At 41.4% G+C, this 26,612-nt stretch overlaps 1 protein-coding gene across 1 annotated transcript; it reads right to left on the bottom strand.

Moving 5' to 3' along the window:
• Window positions 1–65: 65 nt before the first annotated feature.
• Window positions 66–17,149, bottom strand: cry2 (cryptochrome circadian regulator 2). Its single transcript, XM_061076514.1, has 13 exons — window positions 16,866–17,149; window positions 14,579–14,687; window positions 12,455–12,597; window positions 8,665–8,849; window positions 7,146–7,234; window positions 6,570–6,710; window positions 6,353–6,478; window positions 6,069–6,254; window positions 5,816–5,967; window positions 4,784–4,986; window positions 4,008–4,088; window positions 3,405–3,925; window positions 66–2,907 (listed from the first exon to the last, which is right to left on the bottom strand). Exons 1-12 carry the CDS (start codon window positions 17,024–17,026, stop codon window positions 3,411–3,413), a joined length of 2,091 nt encoding a protein of 696 aa, XP_060932497.1. The 5' UTR covers window positions 17,027–17,149; the 3' UTR covers window positions 66–2,907; window positions 3,405–3,410.
• Between the last annotated feature and the right edge of the window lie 9,463 nt (window positions 17,150–26,612).

The following is a 26,612-nucleotide window of genomic DNA, read 5'->3' as shown; positions in this document are numbered from 1 at the left end:
ATAATTCTAGAAAACAGACCGATGAGTTAAATCTGGAATAAAACAGGAAACACACTCAAACTCTGTTCAATCACAAATCCTTCAGCAGTTTTAATGAAAATAATCTATTTTCGTACAAAACAAATAAATATCCATGTGACCCACACAGGTAAACACAGGCAGCTGAGTGGGACTTGTGTTGGGTTCAGGATCGGTGGGAACTGGGAGCTTTCTCTGTGATCACAGGCTGAACTGGGAGCTTTCTCTGTGACCACAGGCTGAACTGGGAGCTTTTCCACTGATTGTCTTTTTATCCTGAAGGATGCAAACTTCACAAGTTCCAACTTCTCCTGAACACCAACATAGCGACGCCCTCCAGGAGCTGAGGTTTGTCTTAGAGACAAAAAACAATCCATTAAACTTTGACACATCCAGGAAACAGTAAGGGGGTTTCACAAAGTCACTTTGGATTTAAATGAAAAGCTAAATCCTCAGATAATCATTATCATTTCTGAAATAGAGAATAAATGGTGCATTGATTTAGAAAAACAAATTATTTATCTCAAAGAAAAATACTCAAATCTTTAATATGTGCTTGATTTGATTCCTTGTTTTGAATCTTAGTAATAAAAACAATAATTTAGATCTTTCTATTTTCAGTTCTGTCTCCAACTTTTAAAACATGATAATATTTGATTTATAAATCATATCAGCCATTATTTGACGAGATTTCTCAAAATCCTTGTTCTTTCTGTCTGAACAATCCCAAAGTTCTGAGGCATCACAGTCGATTAACGACCTCTACTAACGACCTCTGTTACTTAAAGATACAATTATCTCCAAACATCTCAAATCTAAATAAAACTGGATCAAACTATGAGAGCTTGGATTTTAAAGTTAATTCATAAAAGCATTAATAAATGTTCAACATTTTCCTCCTCAGGTGGTTACAATAGGTTTTCTGTATAAAAGATTTTGAAATCACTTTGAGATTCAGTTATTTCCTTGCTGAATTAAGACGTCAATTAATTAAATGTTTGTAAAGTGCTGACGTCAGCTTTTCTGATACGAGGATTCACTGTTTCTCTTTTATACGACAGTAAAGTGAAACAAAACTGGGCATAAATGTGCAAAATTCCCCAATTTGTGAAACTCAAATGAGTGATTATTTGATAATTAATAAACTAGGCTTCAGTTTCAGTCCTGTATTGTTTGCAGATTTGTTTTTTTCTGTGTTTATGAATCTGTTGTGGAGCTTCTGGTGAGAAACGTCCAGACAGGAATAAGTCTTTATGAAACCCCCTTAAACAGACCATCAGTAAACAGGTTATGGTTATTATATATATTTTATATACAAACTCTGTTAAACATATATATGGGAGAGCAACACGCTGTTCTTTCCTCTCTACATTCTCTTTTTAGTTTTTTAAACCACACAAGCAGCATTTTCAGTTGCCAGTTAAAAATTATGCCAATAGCTTAAAAACGTTTTGGTCTCAAAGACTCGTCTCATTTTCCTCTGCGCCGCAGATAAAGTGTCTAAATTAATTTAATGAATTAATAGTGATTCCATCATGTGCTGCTACGACCTCACAGACGTGCGACCCCCCCACACCACACAGGTGCAAACAGGGCGACTATAAAACGTTATGATCCCTAATGAACCTCGTCACTGCTGCTAAACATCAGATGTGCAAAAAAACACAGACAACCCGTACGCTGGGTTTTTACATAAACATGTAGATTCAATAGTGTTAAAATCATGGACTATAGATAAAGATGGCGCCTCCACTTCCTCCCGCTGACAGGAAATGAAACCCAAATATCCCAGTGAGTCTGTACAGGGACGACCAGGAAGTGGAGCGGTGGTAGAGTTCCCGCCAACACATGCTCTCGACCAATCAGAGGCCGTCTCAGTCATGACGTTTCACCACATTTCTAAATCATCAAATAAACAATTAAAACCAAACTTATCAGAAACATGAACATAAGTGTGATACTTAAAATGAAATGATAATTTAAAAAACTTTGACGTGTACTTTTACTACTTATTAAATTATTTGCATGTCCCATCTGTGAACATGGAGGAGACTGATTGTGATGATTGAGAGCTCAGACTGACTCCTGATTGGTGGAGTGTGTGTATTGGTGGGAACTTGAAACTGCTCCACAACATGATCGCTACTGCATATATACTGTATATATATATATTTATATATATATATTTTACAGTGGGAGGAGGCAAAGACACGTCTATATTCACGGTCTGTGTTTCTAACGTGGTCAAAAGGAGGAAAACATCCTGGACAACATCATCAGGGTCACACAAACAGACATATCCTACATTCCCTTGCGGGCCACGAGTTTGACTTGAAGCTAAAGTAAACAACGGCACAGTGGGAGGAGCTACAACATAAAATAGTGTTTATACATTTGAGTGGAGGTCAGTGGATCTGCTCGTCACAGTCGCTGCCTGTCGCTGAGTAAAAGTCAAGATGATCTGGTTCTGTCCAGCGCTCTGAGATGTCGGATTAAATCTCTTATACAACATTTATATAAAATCATCACTGCAACATATCAAAACAAGCAGCTTTATCAAACTCTGAGTTTCTCCTCCCACGAGCAGAGAGCCTGGTGTCGGACATGTGAATTATTTTCTGGTCTCAAATCAGAATGATTGTTTTGTTGTGTTCAGTCTTTCTGGTCCTGCTCTAAAAATAGTTATTTATTCAAAAACTCGTCCGGATAATTAACGGGAGAAGATGTGAATGAGATGCTTCTGTTTCGATTCCACTTGTGGTGAATGAGTGTTTGTGTGTCTGATGTTGTTCCTTGTGTGTGTGTTTGTGTGTATGATGTTGTTCCTTGTGTGTGTTTGTGTCCAGTTGACGATGTGGACGATTGAAGATGATTCTCTTTAAACTTCACCTGAAAGAGACGTGAGAGCACAAAACTGTTTTAGACACAAACAGAAACACAACAGTTTATTTATCACACTGAGGTCATCAGGTCAAAGTAAATGATGTTTGTATAGTTATTAATAAAATAATACCAATAATCATCTGCCATGGTAGTTATGTTCCTGTCTGCGATTGTTAGATATTTAGCAGGATAACTAATAAACTACGCAGACCATTTCCATGGAAGTTCGTTGAAACGACTTTTGGAAGAAACAATGGATCTGGATCAGAGGGTGGATCCAGGATTTTGTTTTACTTCCTTTAACAAAATTAAATATATAATTTGAAGGCTACGGGATCCAACAAAAAATATTTATATAACTGAAATAATCCTTTATGTTCCGGTGGTAGATTCTGATATCACCACTAGATGGCGTACTTGTCATATTATTCGATTATTTTTAGGCATCGAGAATGAAAAATGATCAATTCAGTGGAGACTTCATTATGAATCTGTGCTCGTACCTGGTCTCACTGCTGATGAGCTGAAGTCTCCTCCTCCATCCTCTCCACCTCGTGTTCAGCATCCTCCTCCATCCTCTCGTCCCCTCCCCTGTCCTCCCTCTCCTCTTCCTCCTCTTCCTCCTCCTCCCTCCTCTCTCCCTCCCGGCCTGACATAGCGCAGCTCGGACGCCCCCCCCGCGGCCTCGGGCTGCGACGAGTCTTGCGGGCGAGACTTTTCCTTTTGGGAAGAGTCTGACCCGGGGTCCCGGCTGGACTCGGGGCCGGGGACGAGGTGGGACATGACGAGGACGGGGACAGAGGACTATGAGCTGGGGAGGGAGGAGCAAAGCTCCATGACACGGCTGCAGGGGGGTGCGGGTGTGAGCCTGAGGAGGTGCACGGCGTCTGGGGGGGGTGAACGCTCCGGGTGTCTCCCAGCTCCGGATGTGGAGCGTAGGACACGAGGACTGTGGACGAGTCAGGAGCCGTGGAGCAGCCGGCGGCTGGGCAGGTGGGAGGAGCCGGAGCTGTGGGAGGAGACTCTGAAAAACACAGGAAAAGATCCAACTGTCAATGATCATGTGACATCTTCTAAACCCTTAAAGCTTCTGTGTGTCCTCCTACCAGGTCCACTGCTGGTCTGAGACCCGTCGGTCATCAGTGGTTCTGCCTCCTCCTGGATGGTTGGTACTGATGCTAGTAGACCTGAGACACACACACACACACACACACACACACACACACACACACACACACACACACACACACACACACACACACACACACACACACACACACACACACACACACACACACACACACACACACACACACACACACGTTAATCAATGATGAAATAACAATAATTATGTCAAGAACAACGGATAGAAGAATATCAGAGTCCCAGAAAATGACTGAAACTTCCTCATATCTGAAGATAAAGTGAAGGAGCCAAGTGGAGAATAAACCTGGAAACACACGTCTGTCAAACTACAGACAGTCGGTGTCTCATCTCTACAGCGTCAAGAGTGAAGCTGCTTTCACATCGAGCTTCAGTCTGAACCTAAACATCAGGTGTGAAAGGTTCCTCAGACCAGAAGAGGAGATCTGGGTCTGGATCAAACTGAACCTGGTTGTGTTTGTTTGCAGTGAAAAGACTATTTGGACTTTTGGACCAAATACAGGAAGTAGAGACAGAATTAAACAGTAGAAGAAGAAGAAGCAGCTTCAGTCTTCACCTCCAACGATATGTTTGAACCACCAGGACGTTCATTTGGTGCATTTGAACTACTGTGGAGTACTGTGGTACTGTGGAGTACTGTGAAGTACTGCACCTGAAGTATCTAAACCAGGTAGAAACCCTGTGGTGGACGTTCGCCCTCAGTGTCTCACAGACTTACTGAGTCCTCTGTAGTGGGAGAGCTGCTGGTAGACTTGTTTCATCCTCTCGATGTTGAGCCGGCTGCCGTCTGCGTGGTTGATCATCGGTTTGGGATAATCCACTCCCACCACACAGTGTGCCGCCTTCTGCACGGACTCCGGTGCGTTCCACGGCTCGTAGATGTACCGGCTGGGGTAGTCCTTCAGGATGGGGATGTAACGCCTGCGGGAAAATAAAATACAAGAAAGTCACGTATTGGCTGCGGCAGTTTAAAAGTTTATCCAACACAGTTTGAACACAGAGACGGATTCAGTAGATGCACCAGTACACAACGGACCTGATATTAGGGGTGTCACGATACCAAAAATTCAGTAGTCGGTGCCAATACCACTAAAATAACACGATTCTCGATGCCAATTTCGATACTACGGTAAAAAAAAAGTGCATTATTTGGATGTTGTTAATGTCAAATACGGTAATTCAATGTGCTTGCGCTGCGCATATACTGAGAGTTATACGGTAGTTGCGGTCGCATGTGAGTGACGCTTTGTTGTGAGACACGTTATGCATTCAATGATACATCTGCCTCACGCCGGGTTTACACCGGACGCTGAAGCGACGCCAAAGCGACTCGTCAGCGCAGGACCAAGCCTTAAATAACAGCTGGCTCCCGTCCCCTCCCATGCGCCGCTTCAGCTTCCGGTGTAAACAACCATGTGCCGGCGCGCTAAGGATTAGCGCGGAGCGGCGGCGTTGCTTCCGTGTCCGGTGTAAACCCGGCGTCAAACGCAAAATACTTCCATACACGACTCTTTGTTCCTTTTTAATAAACAAGTCGAGGTGGGGCGAACGCTGCAGCCGCAGTTGCCGTCTTGGTTTTCAGAATGTAAACGTGGACTGGCGCAGCACCGATGCTAATGCTAAGTTGCTAACAGCTGCTGGCATCGAAGCTGACGGTGCCTACGGTGCTTCAAAAACTTGGGCATCGGCATCGTTTTGTTATGTTAGTATCGAAAGGTATCGTAGGTATCGGTTCTCGTGACATCCCTACCTGATATAATCTCCTGATGGGTCTGTTCTCTTTCCGAAGCCGACGGGACAGTAGCAGTGGAAGAACTGCTGGAAGAAGGCACTGCAGGACAACCACATCCAGCTGCCAGCGTTCACACTCCAGTCTGCATCCAGGAGCAGCTCCTCAAACACCTGCACACACACACACACACACACACACACACTCACAGTGAACCATGTGAACTGCGTCTTCCATCACCTCGCCCGGATTCTCCTGCTGGTGGAGCTCATACCTTCATGCCGCTCTCCCAGCTGATCCACAGGTCTCCTCTGGTCAGGAAGCAGGCCACGGCGTGTCGGGCCAGGTGGTGGATCCAGCCCTCCTGTCTCAGCTGCGTCATGATGGCGTCGATCCAGGGGAAGCCAGTCCGACCCTCGGCCCACTTCGCCAGGGCCTCTGGGTTCTGGTCCCAAGGGATCTGGAGACAAACGGGAGGCACAGGAGACAACGTATGAACAAAACCCTCTTCCCTCTCTCTGCAGGAGACAAAACACTTCAACCTATAACGTGACCCACCTGGACGCAGATGGGGTTTCCATCCATGCGGTCAAAGTTGGGGTTGTTGGTGGCGGCGGTGTAGAAGAACTCTCTCCACAGCAGCTGGCCGAACAGGGACAGAGGAGGACTGCAGCGCTTCCGGAGCTGCAGACATCACGTGAGAGGAAGAGGAAGAATCGGTTGGTTGAGTTGACCACAGACGTCCGGGAGCAGAGGACACAGAGACAGAAGGTACCTTCATGTAGAGCTCACGCAGGTTGTAGTACAGAACCCTGCAGGACAAGCAGCCGAAGCGCAGGTAGGGGCTGAGGCCGGTGGGGCTGGCGTACAGAGAGCAGGTGTTGACCCGGGGAAGGTCCAGGTTGGCCACCCACACCTGAAGAGACACACAGAGGACAGACGGGTTCAGGCCTGAGCAGTGGCCTTCGTTTACCACCAGGCTAAAGAGACTCCAGCTTGTCATTCAAATGTATGTTATGTATTCATATTTAGCTGCTTTCAAACAAGAACTGACGACATTGTGTGAGACCCAGATCATCTCCTGCTGCTTCTTCAGATGTTAAACACAAACTCGTGTCTGTTCCGTCTGTGAACAGCTTGAGAGACAAGCTCTTTTATTTCACTTTCAAGTCAAATTCGCAACTTTTTTTCAAGTAAAAAGCATTTAACAGATTTTCATCTCTATCAAACTGAAACAAAACCTGTGAACAATGTTGGATTTACCAGTGACACAGGAAATGAAATGAAAACTCATTTGAATCTCCTCTGGGTTCCTCCAGTTTTCAGGCTTTAGCGTCACTTTCTTCTTTACCTTCTTGTCCAGATGTTTGTTGAGTCGTTCCAAAGCCTTGGATTCTCCTCCTCGCCAAACAGCTGGAGGTAAACCCTCCGTCCTGAAGCCTGGAGACGAGGACAAACACAGAGCAGCTGTCACACAGGGAACTGAACTCCTGTTAGACACTGTTAGCAACTTCTCATGACGCTGGACCTCACGGGTTGTGGGCTTCAACACGTAAATACAGTAACTTTAACTGCTACTCGTTCTGATCAAGCTTCACGTTCCAGGAGTCACATGGTCTCTCTCTCTCTCTCTCTCTTTACACTCTCTCACTCAGATAGATGAAGCTCTTCTTGAGACTAGCTTGATACTTTTTGTTATGGATCTTTGGTTTGACAAAAAACAGTCACATCTCACATCTTATATGGCATGAACAATTCATTTTTTTAAATATTAAAGATAAATGATCTACTTGTCAAATTTGAAACTAATCACTAGGGACGGGAATCGGCAGGGAGCTCCCGATACGATACTATAACGATACTTAGGTGGCGATACGATATGTATTGCGATTCTGTAAGTATTGCGATTCGATATTACGATTTCCTGGGATTTCTTTTGGTTATTTTTTTTTTTTTAAATACTGGACCATGGAAAAATGTTGAATCATACCTTCAAATACAACACAGTCAAATTCACTTAGAGCTTTACCAGTTTTATTTCAAATATTAACATTAACTTGATGACTGCCGGGCAGACAATAGAGAAAATAAATAAAAATGTGCCCTATTATTATAAAGCCCCTGTCAACTGCACACAAACTGACAGATTAAGAAATGTAAGCCACTTAGGCTACTTTTAAACAATAACTAAAAGGTAAATTAAATAGAATGAATAAAAGTTTACTTAAAATATAAACTTTGAAATAAACAAGAAGTAGGCTATAGTTGTTTGCATGTAGCCGATGCAAAGCTAGTGCTTGGGTATGTTTAGATTCTTGTGCAAAAACAAGAGCTGGTCAACATGCTCTGGGGTGATGTTGCTCCCCCCATATATCCCCTCGGTATAAACCATAAAGCATATCGATTTAAAATCGTCATTCACAAGAATCGCGATTTTTAACTGAATCGATTTTTTCCCCCATCCCTACTAATCACCAGTTGCTACCCTCTGACTATCCCTGTGATATGGGATAGTGACCAAATCTCTTGGGATCACAAATGATCTTAAAAGACGGACCCTTCAGCTGAATTTTAAATGTCACATTTTGAATTTAAATGTCAATAAAAAACGTCTGTCTTTCCTCTAGTTTTTTAATTACTTCACTGTCTCCATCGAATGAAGGCATGACTTAAAAGAAAAGAAAACGATTATGTTCGGAAATTAGGCACATTAACGTAATTCCTCGTACAGAAACCTTGTTCGGTACCCAACCCTTCTATCAAATAAAACTCATTCACTCTCGATACGACCAAAGAACGACAGAATGTAAAGAGCAGGCCGCGGTGCCACGACTCATCTTCTTGTACATTATGAAAACAGTCGTGTGTACCTAGCTCCTCCAGAGAGGGAATACTGTACAGCTGGTCGTGGTTCTCGGTTATTTGAGCGCGACACTTGTCCATCTGCTGCTGGGTGACGGCAGGCAGCGGTCGCCCCGGCAACTCCAGCCGACTCACGATGGTCTGGAACCGCTTGAAGGTCAGAGGAGGAGTGTTGTTGTTCATCTCAATGATCCTGGGATCAGAAGAGAGAAACACATGGAGCAGGTCAGAGGCAACGTTCTGATATTATGAATTGAACTTTAACTTAGGGATGATAAATATGGTTGAAATCAGTCTCATGATATAAATAACATTTTGGTGCAGAAGGGTTCTGAGGAGCTGCTGAGCTGAAGCTGAAATACATTCACACTGACAGAAAAACCACAATTCTCCTCTATCATCCTTGGTAACTAGTGAACTGAGTCTCTCTCATTTGGGCCTAAATGTCTTAATTTTCAGATCATATTTGTCGCTATGAATTTAAAGATTCTGTCTTATACAACTTGTCTGTAACTGTGACGACTGGATGGTCGGTCCGTGGATGTGCAGCCGGGGAAGCTTCCTATTGGTCGACCGTGACCAGCACACAAAGCTCCACTCCCTCCCGCCTCTCACACACACACAGACACACACAGACAGACACACACAGCTCCACTCCCTCCCGCCTCACACACACTGATGTCCCATTACATAATGCGGTGCTGTAACGCTCTCACGCAGCAGGCCTCACGTAACGAGTGTCGACTCCTCGAGCTTCCTCTGTTCCTCACTCTGCCACCTGGCCTCGGCACATGGACGCGGGTGTGACCTGCAGTTACACCTCCAGACCCCTGGGGGCTGCGCAGCTTGAGATGCTGATAGAAAGGACTCATGATTGTTTCGAATTATGGAATTTTCTGAAATGCTGAAGAGCGGATAACCTACATTTGTAACAAGTCACATGTCTCCTCGCTCATTAAGAGTCTGGAAGACGATTTAAGGGAAAGTTCACTTTATTAGGGCCCGAGCACCGAAACGGTGGGAGGCCCTATTGAATTTGTAAGGATTATTCTGAGCGTAGTGAATGGGCTTTTTGAGAGCTTTCCCATGCTCAGAAAGTTTCTAAAGTTTGCAGTAAATTAGAAAGTGGTGAAAATTGACGTTTTCTGGAGTAATTTGAAATGGGCTTGTCAAAATACCTCAACAGGTATTCCACACGAAAATGAGGACCGATCGATTTTTCATCACACAGTGTGACCGTGGCGTGGCGTCAAAGTTTGATTACACGCCATTAAAACACGAGGTTCTGTAACGCGGGCATACATGGACGATGAATCCTTTGATGCTGAGCAGTAAACAAACAACTCCACTCCTGCAGTGACAGTGGTCATAATTCAAAGGAATCTTTATGTCTTGTTATTATTATTATTTGCCATTTTGGGCTTTTTCAGGGCCTAGACCAGGGGTGTCCAAACTGCGGCCCGCCATCCACTTTAATTGGCCCGCATCAAAGTCTAAAAATATAACAGTTGCAGCTGCCTTTAAACAGTGTGACAACACTGCTGAGGAGAGGTAAGACTGTTGCTCTTTTCAATAGTGTGTTAAAACGTGGGGAAAAGAGGAAGTGAACGAGAGAGGGAGGAGCAGAGATCTGTTTCTGTTCAGAGGCAGTGAATCTGTTCTACAGTCACTGGCAGCAGCTGAAATGGCGCAGCAAGAAAATCAACTGGACAGAGAAAGGTTCTGCTGTTGGATCTGTGTGGATCTACTGAAGGATCCGGTGGCTACTGTCTGTGGACACAGCTACTGTAAGAGCTGTATTAACACCCACTGGGACAAAGAGGAGGAGAGAGGAAACTACAGCTGTCCTCAGTGTAGACAGACCTTCACACCGAGGCCTGTCCTGGAGAAAAATACCCTGTTAGCTGATTTAGTGGAGGAGCTGAAGAAGACTGGACTCCAAGCTGCTCCTGCTGATCACTGCTCTGCTGGACCTGAAGATGTGGCCTGTGATGTCTGCACTGGGAGAAAACTGAAAGCTCTCAAGTCCTGTTTGAATTGTTTGGCCTCTTATTGTGAAAAACACCTCCAGCCTCATCTTCAGTCAGCTGCATTGAAGAAGCACAAGCTGGTGGAGCCCTCGGACAGCTGTAGCTTCGGTCCAGGAGAACATCTGCTCTCGTCACGACGAGGTGATGAAGATGTTCTGCCGCACTGATCAGCAGTGTATCTGATATCTCTGCTCTGTGAAGGAACATAGAGACCACGACACAGTGTCAGCTGCAGCAGAAAGGACTGAGAGGCAGAGAGAGCTCGGGCCGAGGAGACAAACCATCCATCAGAGAGTCCAGGACACAGAGAAAGACGTGAAGCTGCTTCAACAGGAGGAGGAGGCCATCAGTGGCTCTGCTAATAAAGCAGTGGAGGACAGTGAGGAGATCTTCACTGAGATGATCCGTCTGCTGGAGAAAAGAAGCTGTGATGTGGAGCAGCAGATCAGATCCCAGCAGGACACTGAAGTGAGTCGAGTCAGAGAGCTTCAGGAGAGACTGGAGCAGGAGATCACTGAGCTGAAGAGGAAAGACCATGAACTGAAGCAGCTCTCAGACACAGAGGATCACAACCAGCTTCTACACAACTACCCCTCACTGTCACCACTCAGTGAATCTACACACTCATCCAGCTTCAGGTTCCGTCCTCTGAGGGACTTTGAGGACGTGACAGCAGCTGTGTCACAGGTCAGAGGTCGACAGAGACAGAGATTTTACAGATTGTGTCTCAAGTGGATGTTTTACTGCGACAACCAGAGACCAGGGCTGACTTCTTAAAATATTCACAGGAAATCACACTGGATCCAAACACAGCAGACGGATATCTGTTATTATCTAAGGGAAACAGAAAAGTAGCATATATGAGAGATTATCAGTCTTATTCTAATCACCCAGACAGATTCACTGTTTGGCGTCAGGCACTGAGTAGAGAGAGTCTGACTGGACGTTGTTACTGGAGGTGGAGGTGAAGGTGGGGGGAGGAGTTGAAGTAGCAGTCGCATACAAGAAAATCAGCAGAGCAGGATTCTCAGATAAATGTAGATTTGGATATAATGATAAATCTTGGTCATTATATTGTGATGTATACAGTTATAGCTTTTGTTACAACAGAATCAAGACTCCAGTGTCAGGTCCTGTGTCCTCCAGAGTAGGAGTGTACCTGGATCACAGAGCAGGTGTTCTGTCCTTCTACAGAGTCTCTGACACCATGACTCTCCTCCACAGAGTCCAGACCACATTCACTCAGCCGCTCTATGCTGGAGTGGGGTGTTATGATTCTGGAAACACAGCTGAGTTCCGTAAACTCAAGTTTGATTACAAGCCATCAAAACAAGAGCTTCTGTATCTCAGACATATTCGGTCCAATTGAGTCCAAACTAGACATGCAAGACAAGAGTCGGGGCCTGATGACATCTACACAGAAATCATGACTTAAAATCACAGCGCCATCTGCTTGCTACAGGAAGTGAAGCATTCATCCTTTCCAACGCAGAGACGAGCGCTTGGTCATTGATCGCCTGTGTGCTCGGGCCCGTTAGTGATACAACGTAGCTCTAGTTAAATCTTGTGATCGAGCTTTTAAAGAAAATGCCTCCAGCTTTAATTTAATTTAACCATTTAATAAAGTTTAATAAAAATCCACGTATCAGCCTTAAAGTCATTATTTTTGAGTGGTTTATAACATTTTAACCCTAAAAATACTAGAGCAATACTTGTTTATATTATAGTCCACATGAAAAAAAAGGTTGTGTGTGTGTGTGTGACGAACCGATCCAGGTTGTAGAGGGTGTGTGACTTTCTGACAAGGGTCTCGACTCCAAACTCCTGCGCCATCTTGATGATGGCCGCATCTCTCTCCTTCCCATAAGGCTCCGGGTCGAACTCAAACGTCAGCCGGGTCACGTTCCACTCCTGCAGCCGAGCAGAGACACACAAACAGAAACTTAGAGAGAGAGACGGATCAGAATTCTGAATAATAATTTGTGTTTGACTCGTAATGAAGGATGAGACTGAAGTCATCACAGAATCCTCATCATCTGCTCTCATCTATTTATCGTCCGATGACCACAGCGAGTTGAAACACAGACTGAGCCTCCGCTGGTTTTTACTCTGATCTCACATCCAGTTGCAGGTTTCCGTCGCATATGAAGTAAAATTAACACAAGTTACACAACAGCCGCTGAACAGAGATTGTAAAGGCCAATTTATGCCTCTCCGTTTTTTCTATTACGGACAGATAAGATCACCCTATCCGTCGTGAAACGCCCTCTCCGAGTGCTTCGGACAGCTTTTCGTACACGTCTGATTTTTCTAACTATCCGTCTTCATGTTGGAGACCCGACGGACCGCTCTTGGCTGTGATTGGTCCGCGAACTACATCATTTCCGTATGACGTCATTTCCGTATTTCCGGACCTCAAACTTCCTGTTTACATGTAGCAACAAACACGAACACAACTATGATTCTACGATTAATGTGACGTGTGTGTTAAGCCAGCGGAGTTGTCCGGCTGACGGTGGCTCGTTAGAGCACTGAGGGCATGTGTGCAAGGTCACATACGGTTATAACGAGCTTTCAAAACGGCGCTAGCAGGCTAGGCTAGCCACCATGCTAACTGCGGTGGTAACAGTGCAAGAACCCGCCGTCACGACTTTAATTCCACTTCTATCATGACACTGTTTCTATAATACCGTCAGGTTAGAAGCAAACACTGGATAGTAGTTGTTAGTGCCGGGAGTCCCTGCTGACTGTGTGTGGAAGCTGGGGGGAGCTAGGTCCGGGTAGCTTCTAGCTACATGTAGCCTCAAGCAGATTAAAGCTGTGGAATCAGCAACACAGTTCGGAAACAAGACCGGGGAACCACTGCGCTAAGAAACGATTACATCAGCATCTTGACCCGCTGGGTGTCACTTTATTTAGTTCTGTTAGTTGCCATGGTTCAGTGTGTGGGAGGAGCTAACATGTCAACAGAGACACGTGGACTTCTTCTTCCCAAATGGGGTAGGCTTCTCTGAGCTCGTCTTCCGTTGCGCCACCTATGGGTTTGGCGATGAATTTTTTCCGACGGACTGTGTCGGAGAAGTAAAAATCAATAAGACTCTTTGCCCCCCGCTGAGACCTCTCCGAGAAACGGACACGTAGTAGTATATAAGAGCCTTAAGAGTCTGATTTTACTCCTCACTGCCTGGAAATAACCCCCCCCCCGGGCGAATCTCCTCATAAATATTATCCCGTCCTGCCGCTGGTCGATTCGCCTCAGTGCGGCCTGACCATGGAAACCCTGAGAACTGTGTTTTGTAAAGTGTAGATTGTGTTGTGTTAGTAACTCAGTGGCTGATTAGACGACTGAGCTCAGTCACAAAACAACCACAATAAACATGAGCATCACTCCTGCAACACACAATGACGACAGTGTGTAGTTCTTTATGGGCTCATTGTTACTGAACACACGTGTTTGCTGATGAGAACAAAGTTGTGTCTTCACTGATCCACACAAACAACAGGGAGAAAAGCTCATGTTGCACAGAGATCCTGTTGTGTTGTTAGAATCGGACAGAGTTCGTCTCCAGGGTCCATGATTAGATTCAATTTGTTACTTTCTACTGTGGTGGAGGCAGCAGTGCACTTGTTGGAGGCTAACACAACATAACACAACATAACCTGTGCCACATTTATTCTAATGAAATCAAGAAGAGCGACGTCAGAGAGGTTTTATTAGAAATGCGTACAAAGAACTTTCCAAAATGCTCCCTTGGCACAATCTGAGCCAAACATACATTTTCATTTCACTTTACATGGTTTATTTAGTTTCATAATATCATTTCTAAGCAGAAGCTGAGTCATTGCTCTTTCCAGAGTGCTGGGGTCAAACAGAGAGGTCGGGGGTACAGACCTTGAAGAGCCTGGGGAACACGTCCGTGGGCTGCCCTCGGATCACAAACAATCTGGAGTTGAGCTTCTTCAGGCTTCGGTCCAGGTCCTCCAGAGACTCCAGCAGGAACCTGCACACACATCCACCAGGGGGGAAGTTTGAGCTGCTGCTGGGATGAGTTATACCAACAAATCAATAAATGCTTTGTTAATAAAGAGACGGAAGGACGTGATATTTGGAAGTTTTCAAAGAAATTTGTAATACAAAAAATTTTACTTTTCATGGGTACTTTCATTGTGTAAAGTTTCATTTTGATAGGAGTAAAGGAAAAAAATAGCCCTATTGGGATGTATTGTAGCCTGGCCTTATTGGCAAACATCTCAGATTGATGAGAATTAAACATATTTCCTCAACTAGGATTTCTTAGGACTTTAAGTTTGTTGTTCTGGACACCTCATAGAAATGATATATGCTGAAAAAAATTATTTTACATTTAGTCAGTTGTAAAACGCTACTTAGCCTGGACTACAAAAGCACAATCAGAATCAGAATGTATTTATTGCCAAGTAGGTTTCCACCGAATTTGCTTTGGTTGAAGGTGCATACAATGAACATAAACTATAAAAACACATTAAGTACTACACATAAGAAAAAAACAATATATAAAATTTAAATATATAAAAACCAAAAGTCTGCTCACCCTCAGAGGATAAATATATATCAGCTCTGTTCCCTGAGAGACAGATGCGCAACTTCACAACAAACACAGAACTGGATAAATACCAAATGCAGAAATATTATAACCCATCTCTCAGGAGGAGGAACAAGACCAAACACTTTAGTGGGCTGAGAAACACCAGCTTCCCAGTGGGAGATACGTGATGGTGGGATTACTGGTCTGTGGGAGGGTTCTTTTCAACTCTGGGTTTGAAATCCTGAAGCAAACTGAGAAGAAGAACCAGTTCAATTCCTCAGAGATAAAAAAAAACAATAACACTGGTTTACATCTGTGTTGTGACAGTTTCAGATCACAGCGAGATAATGACCAAAACCTCACAGACCAGAAAGACAGGTGCATTCTAAACCAATGTTATTATCAGTAGTAAGTTGTGTTATGTCACATGTGTGAGTTGTGTGACAGTTGTGTGTCAGTTGTGTGACAGTTGTGTGACAGCTGTGTGTCAGTTGTGTGTCAGTTGTGTGACAGTTGTGTGACAGTTGTGTGTCAGTTGTGTAACAGTTGTGTGACAGTTGTGTGTCAGTTGTGTGTCAGTTGTGTGTCAGTTGTGTGTCAGTTGTGTGACAGTTGTGTGTCAGTTGTGTGACAGTTGTGTGTCAGTTGTGTTTCAGTTGTGTGACAGTTGTGTGTCAGTTGTGTGACAGTTGTGTGACAGTTGTGTGTCAGTTGTGTTTCAGTTGTGTGACAGTTGTGTGACAGTTGTGTGACAGTTGTGTGACAGTTGTGTGTCAGTTGTGTGACACTTGTGTGACACTTGTGTGACAGTTGTGTGACAGTTGTGTGACACTTGTGTGTCAGTTGTGTGACAGTTGTGTGACAGTTGTGTGTCAGTAGTGTGTCAGTTGTGTGTCAGTTGTGTGTCAGTTGTATGTCAGTTTGTGACAGTTGTGCGACAGTTGTGCGACAGTTGTGTGTCAGTTGTGTGTCAGTTGTGTGACAGTTGTGTGTCAGTTGTGTGTCAGTTGTGCGACAGTTGTGTGTCAGTTGTGTGTCAGTTGTGTGACAATTGTGTGACAATTGTGTGACAGTTGTGTGACAGTTGTGTGACAGTTGTGTGTCAGTTGTGTGTCAGTTGTGTGTCAGTTGTGTGACAGTTGTGTGTCATTTGTGTGACAGTTGTGTGACAGTTGTGTGACAGTTGTGCGACAGTTGTGTGACAGTTGTGTGACAGTTGTGCGACAGTTGTGTAGCAGTTTCAGATCACAGCGAGATAATGACCAAAACCTCACAGACCAGGAAGACAGGTGCATTCTAAACCAATGTTATTATCAGTAGTAAGTTGTGTTATGTCACATGTGTCAGTTGTGTAGCAGTTGTGTAGCAGCTCAACATGGAAGCCGAACCTCCCACAGACACACACAGATTCCACCTCACTGGTTCCTGCTCCTTCTCAGTGGAGATGTTCCCTTCAGATCCTCATGAGAACATTAGATCTGTGGTTCCAGTTCTGGACCCTGGCAGCTCGCTAAACTAGCGGAGGCTCGGGCCTCGACCCCCCGCCGGGTCGGACCCGGACCCCCGGGGGCAACTGGGCAGACTTTACCGTGGTTTCAACGGGAATTCACGAACCTCCAGCGGTTGATTCCCACGTTGGCGGCGCCGGCGAACCACGGGTCCAGGATGTAAACACAGCGCAGCGAGCCGGAAGCCCGCAGGGCCTCGTGCAGCGCCGGGTTGTCGTGCAGCCGCAGCCCCTTCCGGAACCAGTGCACCGAGCCCCCCACCGCCATGTGGACCGGATCACCGGGACCGGGAGACACCGGGAGACACCGAGGGGACCGGGAGACACCGGGAGACACCCAGGGGACCGGGAGGACCGGGAGGACAGGGCCGGAGGGAAGCGATCAGGAGAAGAAGAGCAGACTCCCGGAAAACTTCACAGGACAACACGGGGGCGTGGTCAGGAGCAAGTGGGAGGGGCTGGACGGGCTCCACAGCTCCTGTGATGATAAAGGGAAAGTTCACCTAAATATGATGAAGTATAAAACTACCTGCACCTCAGATTATTAAAGTGATGAGATATAAAACTACCATCACCTCAGATTATTAAAGTTATGATATATCAATCAATCAATCAAGTTTTATTTGTATAGCCCACATTCACAAATAACAATTCGTCTCAGATTATTAAAGTGATGAGATATAAAACTACCTGCACCTCAGATTATTAAAGTGATGATGTATAAAACTACCTGCACCTCAGATTATTAAAGTGATGATGTATAAAACTACCTGCACCTCAGATTATTAAAGTGATGATGTATAAAACTATCTGCACCTCAGATTATTAAAGTGACACGACATAAAACTACCTGCACCTCAGATTATTAAAGTGATGAAGTATAAAACTACCTGCACCTCAGATTATTAAAGTGATGATATATAAAACTACCTGCACCTCAGATTATTAAAGTTAGGAGATATAAAACTACCTGCACCTCAGATTATTAAAGTGATGAGGTATAAAACTACCTGCACCTCAGATTATTAAAGTGATGACATATAAAACTACCTGCACCTCAGATTATTAAAGTGAAGAGATATAAAACTACCTGCACCTCAGATTATTAAAGTGAGGAGATATAAAACTACCTGCACCTCAGATTAATAAAGTGACGAGATATAAAACTACCTGCACCTCAGATTAATAAAGTTATGAGATATAAAACTACCTGCACCTCAGATTATTAAAGTGAGGAGATATAAAACTACCTGCCCCTCAGATTAATAAAGTGACGAGATATAAAACTACCTGCACCTCAGATTATTAAAGTGATGAGATATAAAACTACCTGCCCCTCAGATTAATAAAGTGACGAGATATAAAACTACCTGCACCTCAGATTATTAAAGTGATGAGATATAAAACTACCTGCCCCTCAGATTATTAAAGTGATGAGATATAAAACTACCTGCACCTCAGATTATTAAAGTGATGAGATATAAAACTACCTGCACCTCAGATTATTAAAGTTATGAGATATAAAACTACCTGCACCTCAGATTATTAAAGTTATGAGATATAAAACTACCTGCCCCTCAGATTATTAAAGTTATGAAGTATAAAACTACCTGCACCTCAGATTATTAAAGTGATGATATATAAAACTACCTGCACCCAGATTATTAAAGTGATTAAGTATAAAACTACCTGCACCTCAGATTATTAAAGTGATGACGTATAAAACTACCTGCACCTCAGATTATTAAAGTGAGCAGATATAAAACTACCTGCACCCAGATTATTAAAGTGATTAAGTATAAAACTACCTGCACCTCAGATTATTAAAGTGATGACGTATAAAACTACCTGCACCTCAGATTATTAAAGTGAGCAGATATAAAACTACCTGCACCTCAGATTATTAAAGTGATGAAGTATAAAACTACCTGCACCTCAGATTATTAAAGTGATGACGTATAAAACTACCTGCACCTCAGATTATTAAAGTGAGCAGATATAAAACTACCTGCACCTCAGATTATTAAAGTGATGAAGTATAAAACTACCTGCACCTCAGATTAATAAAATTATGATATATAAAACTGCCTGCACCTCAGATTATTAAAGTGACGTGATATAAAACTACCTGCACCTCAGATTATTAAAGTGACGAGATATAAAACTACCTGCACCTCAGATTATTAAAGTGATGATGTATAAAACTACCTGCACCTCAGATTATTAAAGTGATGATGTATAAAACTACCTGCACCTCAGATTATTAAAGTGATGATGTATAAAACTATCTGCACCTCAGATTATTAAAGTGACACGACATAAAACTACCTGCACCTCAGATTATTAAAGTGATGAAGTATAAAACTACCTGCACCTCAGATTATTAAAGTGATGATATATAAAACTACCTGCACCTCAGATTATTAAAGTGATGAAGTACAAAACTACCTGCACCTCAGATTATTAAATTGATGAGATATAAAACGACCTGCACCTCAGATTATTAAAGTGATGATATATAAAACTACCTGCACCTCAGATTATTAAAGTGATGAGATATAAAACTACCCACACCTCAGATTATTAAAGTGACGAGATATAAAACTACCTGCACCTCAGATTAATAAAGTTATGATATATAAAACTACCTGCACTTCAGATTATTAAATTGATGAGATATAAAACGACCTGCACCTCAGATTATTAAAGTGATGAGATATAAAAGTACCTGCACCTCAGATTATTAAAGTGATGATGTATAAAACTACCTGCACCTCAGATTATTAAAGTGATGATGTATAAAACTACCTGCACCTCAGATTATTAAAGTGATGATGTATAAAACTATCTGCACCTCAGATTATTAAAGTGACACGACATAAAACTACCTGCACCTCAGATTATTAAAGTGATGAAGTATAAAACTACCTGCACCTCAGATTATTAAAGTGATGATATATAAAACTACCTGCACCTCAGATTATTAAAGTGATGAAGTATAAAACTACCTGCACCTCAGATTATTAAATTGATGAGATATAAAACGACCTGCACCTCAGATTATTAAAGTGATGATATATAAAACTACCTGCACCTCAGATTATTAAAGTGATGAGATATAAAACTACCCACACCTCAGATTATTAAAGTGACGAGATATAAAACTACCTGCACCTCAGATTATTAAAGTTATGATATATAAAACTACCTGCACTTCAGATTATTAAATTGATGAGATATAAAACGACCTGCACCTCAGATTATTAAAGTGATGAGATATAAAACTACCTGCACCTCAGATTATTAAAGTGATGAGATATAAAACTACCTGCACCTCAGATTATTAAAGTGATGAGATATAAAACTACCCACACCTCAGATTATTAAAGTGACGAGATATAAAACTACCTGCACCTCAGATTAATAAAGTTATGATATATAAAACTACCTGCACCTCAGATTATTAAAGTGATGAAGTATAAAACTACCTGCACCTCAGATTATTAAAGTGATGAGATATAAAACTACCTGCACCTCAGATTATTAAAGTGATTAAGTATAAAACTACCTGCACCTCAGATTAATAAAGTGATGAGATATAAAACTACTTGCACCTCAGATTATTAAAGTAATGAGATATAAAACTACCTGCACCTCAGATTAATAAAGTGATGAGATATAAAACTACTTGCACCTCAGATTATTAAAGTTATGATGTATAAAACTACCTGCACCTCAGATTATTAAAGTTATGAAGTATAAAACTACCTGCACCTCAGATTATTAAAGTGATGAAGTATAAAACCACTTGCACCTCAGATTAATAAAGTGATGAGATATAAAACTACTTGCACCTCAGATTATTAAAGTTATGATGTATAAAACTACCTGCCCCTCAGATTATTAAAGTTATGAAGTATAAAACTACCTGCACCTCAGATTATTAAAGTGATGATATATAAAACTACCTGCACCCAGATTATTAAAGTGATTAAGTATAAAACTACCTGCACCTCAGATTATTAAAGTGATGACGTATAAAACTACCTGCACCTCAGATTATTAAAGTGAGCAGATATAAAACTACCTGCACCTCAGATTATTAAAGTGATGAAGTATAAAACCACTTGCACCTCAGATTATTAAAGTGATGATGTATAAAACTACCTGCACCTCAGACTATTAAAGTGATGAGATATAAAACTACCTGCACCTCAGATTATTAAAGTGAGGAGATATAAAACTACCTGCACCTCAGATTATTAAAGTGATGAAGTATAAAACTATCTGCACCTCAGATTAATAAAATTATGATATATAAAACTGCCTGCACCTCAGATTATTAAAGTGACGTGATATAAAACTACCTGCACCTCAGATTATTAAAGTGACGAGATATAAAACTACCTGCACCTCAGATTATTAAAGTGATGATGTATAAAACTACCTGCACCTCAGATTATTAAAGTGATGATGTATAAAACTACCTGCACCTCAGATTATTAAAGTGATGATGTATAAAACTATCTGCACCTCAGATTATTAAAGTGACACGACATAAAACTACCTGCACCTCAGATTATTAAAGTGATGAAGTATAAAACTACCTGCACCTCAGATTATTAAAGTGATGATATATAAAACTACCTGCACCTCAGATTATTAAAGTGATGAAGTATAAAACTACCTGCACCTCAGATTATTAAATTGATGAGATATAAAACGACCTGCACCTCAGATTATTAAAGTGATGATATATAAAACTACCTGCACCTCAGATTATTAAAGTGATGAGATATAAAACTACCCACACCTCAGATTATTAAAGTGACGAGATATAAAACTACCTGCACCTCAGATTAATAAAGTTATGATATATAAAACTACCTGCACTTCAGATTATTAAATTGATGAGATATAAAACGACCTGCACCTCAGATTATTAAAGTGATGAGATATAAAAGTACCTGCACCTCAGATTATTAAAGTGATGATGTATAAAACTACCTGCACCTCAGATTATTAAAGTGATGATGTATAAAACTACCTGCACCTCAGATTATTAAAGTGATGATGTATAAAACTATCTGCACCTCAGATTATTAAAGTGACACGACATAAAACTACCTGCACCTCAGATTATTAAAGTGATGAAGTATAAAACTACCTGCACCTCAGATTATTAAAGTGATGATATATAAAACTACCTGCACCTCAGATTATTAAAGTGATGAAGTATAAAACTACCTGCACCTCAGATTATTAAATTGATGAGATATAAAACGACCTGCACCTCAGATTATTAAAGTGATGATATATAAAACTACCTGCACCTCAGATTATTAAAGTGATGAGATATAAAACTACCCACACCTCAGATTATTAAAGTGACGAGATATAAAACTACCTGCACCCCAGATTAATAAAGTTATGATATATAAAACTACCTGCACTTCAGATTATTAAATTGATGAGATATAAAACGACCTGCACCTCAGATTATTAAAGTGATGAGATATAAAACTACCTGCACCTCAGATTATTAAAGTGATGAGATATAAAACTACCTGCACCTCAGATTATTAAAGTGATGAGATATAAAACTACCCACACCTCAGATTATTAAAGTGACGAGATATAAAACTACCTGCACCTCAGATTAATAAAGTTATGATATATAAAACTACCTGCACCTCAGATTATTAAAGTGATGAAGTATAAAACTACCTGCACCTCAGATTATTAAAGTGATGAGATATAAAACTACCTGCACCTCAGATTATTAAAGTGATTAAGTATAAAACTACCTGCACCTCAGATTAATAAAGTGATGAGATATAAAACTACTTGCACCTCAGATTATTAAAGTAATGAGATATAAAACTACCTGCACCTCAGATTAATAAAGTGATGAGATATAAAACTACTTGCACCTCAGATTATTAAAGTTATGATGTATAAAACTACCTGCACCTCAGATTATTAAAGTGACGAGATATAAAACTACCTGCACCTCAGATTATTAAAGTGATGACGTATAAAACTACTTGCACCTCAGATTATTAAAGTTATGATATATAAAACTACCTGCACCTCAGATTATTAAAGTGATGAAGTATAAAACTACCTTCACCTCAGATTAATAAAGTGATGAGATATAAAACTACCTGCACCTCAGATTATTAAAGTGATTAAGTATAAAACTACCTGCACCTCAGATTAATAAAGTGATGAGATATAAAACTACTTGCACCTCAGATTATTAAAGTAATGAGATATAAAACTACCTGCACCTCAGATTAATAAAGTGATGAGATATAAAACTACTTGCACCTCAGATTATTAAAGTTATGATGTATAAAACTACCTGCACCTCAGATTATTAAAGTGACGAGATATAAAACTACCTGCACCTCAGATTATTAAAGTGATGACGTATAAAACTACTTGCACCTCAGATTATTAAAGTTATGATATATAAAACTACCTGCACCTCAGATTAATAAAGTGATGAGATATAAAACTACTTGCACCTCAGATTATTAAAGTTATGATGTATAAAACTACCTGCACCTCAGATTATTAAAGTGACGAGATATAAAACTACCTGCACCTCAGATTATTAAAGTGATGAAGTATAAAACTACCTGCACTTCAGATTATTAAAGTTATGAGATATAAAACGACCTGCACCTCAGATTAGCCTGGGAAGACTCTTGGATTATATTGTCCAATCCCTTCTTTGTTTTTATTTCCTTCTCTCAAATATAATTTTAATGTGTTCTTATGCTTCTTAAAATCAGTTCTCTTCTTACTTGAATAACATTTTTTTTTAAAGTTTGATCTATATTTTATGTAAAGCACTTCTGCGAGATGCATTTCTTGTATGAAAGGTGCTATACAAATAAAGTTTACTATTATTAATATCATCCCAGGAGGATATTATTACGTTCGAGACAGGAAACACTTATTGTACAATAGAAATGAATTTAATCCGGTAGCGTTCACCCATGACAGGTCACCAGCCCATCACTAACTCCACTCTAAGTATCGTCGGATTCAAATCCATGAACCTCCTTGCTGTGAGGCTGACCACTGTTCCACCGTGCCACCTTGCAATGTGGTCTCTTAAATCAACAGTTGGATGAAATCTCTAACGAACTCTACAGAAAAGGAGAAGTCGTCTTTATGTTCTGTTTTCTCCAGTTTATTCCTAAAGCAAAGAAAACAAACGTCTGTACGAAGCTGAATTTAATGATAGACATGCTGGTGTGAGACAAAGAGTCAAAGCATTAAGTCAACAGGTCATGAAAGTCATTTAACACAGCTGATGAGGATTTGAATCTGTGGGATCTGTGTTGAGCCTGATTGATGAGCCTCATGTTTCCTGTAACGAGCTGAACGAGTCGCTCCCTGGTGTTTGCAGCTGGTTCCACTGAGCGATCAGAACCTGATCATATAAAAGCAGCTCGAACCTCAGGAAGCTACAGACACTGTCCTGTTCAGAAGCTGCTCACTGGACTCCAGGTATCCAAAGGGTTTCATTACTTCTGATATGTGTTGTTATGGCTGCCACATCACTGAACTGTTTCCCATGTTGTCTGTGTGCAGGGTCGTTGGCAGAAATCAGCTTGTAACAGTGTCCTGTATCTACTCTGCAGCAGAATGAAGTAAGTTAAATACTTTCTAAAAGGATTATGTTAGAAAGACGTGATCTAAAACTAAAATGTTTCTGCAGGGTCATCTGGATTTCATGTCTTCTCATTGGAGTCGTTGTCTGTGGACCTGTGAGAATGGGTAAGAACCTTTTTTTTTTTAATCAATATTACGTATTTGTGAGCAACTCTATTCTGCTTTAAACTAAATTCTTGACAAATCTGGTTTCTGCTCAGGCCCTAGATCAGGTGGAGCTGACCCAAGATCAGGTGGAGCTGACCCAAGATTCAGACAGCAGCCACGTTATGGGTTAGGGTTAGGGTCCAGTGGCACTGGGGGGAATTCTGGCAGCTACAGCAGAAATGTTCCTGCTCCAGATGCTGGCAGTTTCAGTCAAGGCAAGCAAGACTTCTACAGCACCACCGATGAGCTTGATGATGGTAATCGAGGATATGCCCGTGACCCTGAGGAGAGTCGATATGCAGCCTCTGCGTTTTACGCTGCTGATCCAGCTGATGACGGTGACGATGATGATGAAGAAGAGGAGCTTGAGATTGAAGATTTCCTCCCAGTCCCTGAAGTCTCTGAGCCAATCTTCAGCGACGTGTCGGATCTGGATCCAGTTTACGCCTTCAGCTCTCGTTCTAGATACTTTAGAAAAAAGAAAGTGCTCTATCTAAGCCGCTACACCCCAAGAGAGCGTGCTGCTGCTGATGTTCCTCCTCCTCCTCCTCCCGGGCCAGTGATGAACAGACTCAGCCCGTCTCAGCAGAGCCGCCCTGCTGACCCTCCAAAAAAATGTGGGGTCTAAATGCAACACTCTCAATATCTATTATGGTCTCTTATCTTCAGTCTGTTAGTTGACTTACTCTGTCTTTACCTTTCAGATATCTATGGTTGACTGCCTCTCTGCTGCCTCTACAACATCAAGATCCATGTAAACCTCCTCGGTATCTTCTACATTCTCTATCTGCCTTTGACCGCTGGACCTACTCTTGTCTTTACCTTGCAGGTCTCGGGTGTTTGCTGCAGATCTGATGTGAATAAATGGTTTAAAACTAAAAAGCTGTTTCCTGTAGAATTTTTACTGAAGTTTAGTAAAACTGTGTTGACTACTTTAATTTCTTTGTTCTTAAGGTCACAGTTTTGATATTTTAAGTTATTAAAACACCATGACACTAAATGTCTGGTTAAACAGCCATGGATTAGTTAATATAAAATGCTGCATAGCCATGATGGACAGCGTTTTGCTGAACATCCAACTTTAAACATTCAGAAAGGGTTTATTTCATTTTACTCATAAAAAAACAACACAATCATAAGAAGTTCTTTCAAATGCCGCCCTGATAAGTTAACACATGGTCAACAGTTTTCTGATGTGAACATAGCTTTTGCCATTTTAACATCTAAATTTGACAAATCCAGATGTTTTAACTTTAACTTAGTCTGAGGTCTGAATCTAACTTCATGAAGATGTTGCAAAGGGAAAGACAAATGTCTGACAAACTCTCAAAAATAAATGGTAAACAATTATTGTCTTCAACACTCTGCCTCAGTCACTTGTCTTCAATCACCTTATTCTTAAAGTATCTGTACTGTCAATATCTCCATTAGCACGTACTTCTTTACATGCTTTGTAGTCCTGATATTTTCATCTCCCTGCAGTAAACTTATACTTGTCTCATTCTGGCCTTTTATTGTTCTTATGCTCTTATCTTTGACTGTTTGCTGCTGGATGCCTACTTTTCCCTCTGGATCCATAAAGTATCACACTCCCAGCACTTTAACCAGCACTCTCAAACATCATGTATATAAAATCAGGTCATACACACATTTCTTCAATTTAATCTTAAAAAACGTATTTTATAATGAATTTTACGCAAAAACAACTTTAAAAACACCTGACACTGACTAACACAAAAGTTATTATGGACCATATTTTCAGAGGCACTTAAGTTTTTAAAATCTTAATATTTACGCTACGTTTATTTCAGCTTGTTAGGTTCAGTTCATTAAGTTTAATTTCATCCAGTTCTCCATATATTCTCTATTTACTTGTATTGTAATGTCTCTACAGTGTTAATAAAGTTGATTCAAAAAGAAAAAGCGCTCGTATCCTCAGCCAATCAGAGGAACGATGCACGATGACGTCCAATTCCAGCGCCACTTTGAGCCGCTGAAGCTAATGCTAACCGCTA

Source organism: Limanda limanda, chromosome 8 (genome assembly GCF_963576545.1).
Source record: "Limanda limanda chromosome 8, fLimLim1.1, whole genome shotgun sequence".
Taxonomy (NCBI): domain Eukaryota; kingdom Metazoa; phylum Chordata; class Actinopteri; order Pleuronectiformes; family Pleuronectidae; genus Limanda; species Limanda limanda.
The sequence above is the reverse complement of the archived record's forward strand: the minus strand, read 5'-3'. Positions and strand labels throughout refer to the sequence as shown.

What these genes read in the sequence shown, in the direction of transcription:
- cry2 (XM_061076514.1), bottom strand. Translation starts at nt 17,026, where the DNA reads ATGGCGGTGGGGGGCTCGGTGCACTGGTTCCGGAAGGGGCTGCGGCTG. An exon ending in GTGGGAATCAACCGCTGGAG is followed by an intron (nt 14,688 to 16,865) that starts GTTCGTGAATTC and finishes ATGTGTGTGCAG; the next exon opens with GTTCCTGCTGGAGTCTCTGG. An exon ending in CCATCAGGAGATTATATCAG is followed by an intron (nt 4,987 to 5,815) that starts GTAGGGATGTCA and finishes ATTTTCCCGCAG; the next exon opens with GCGTTACATCCCCATCCTGA.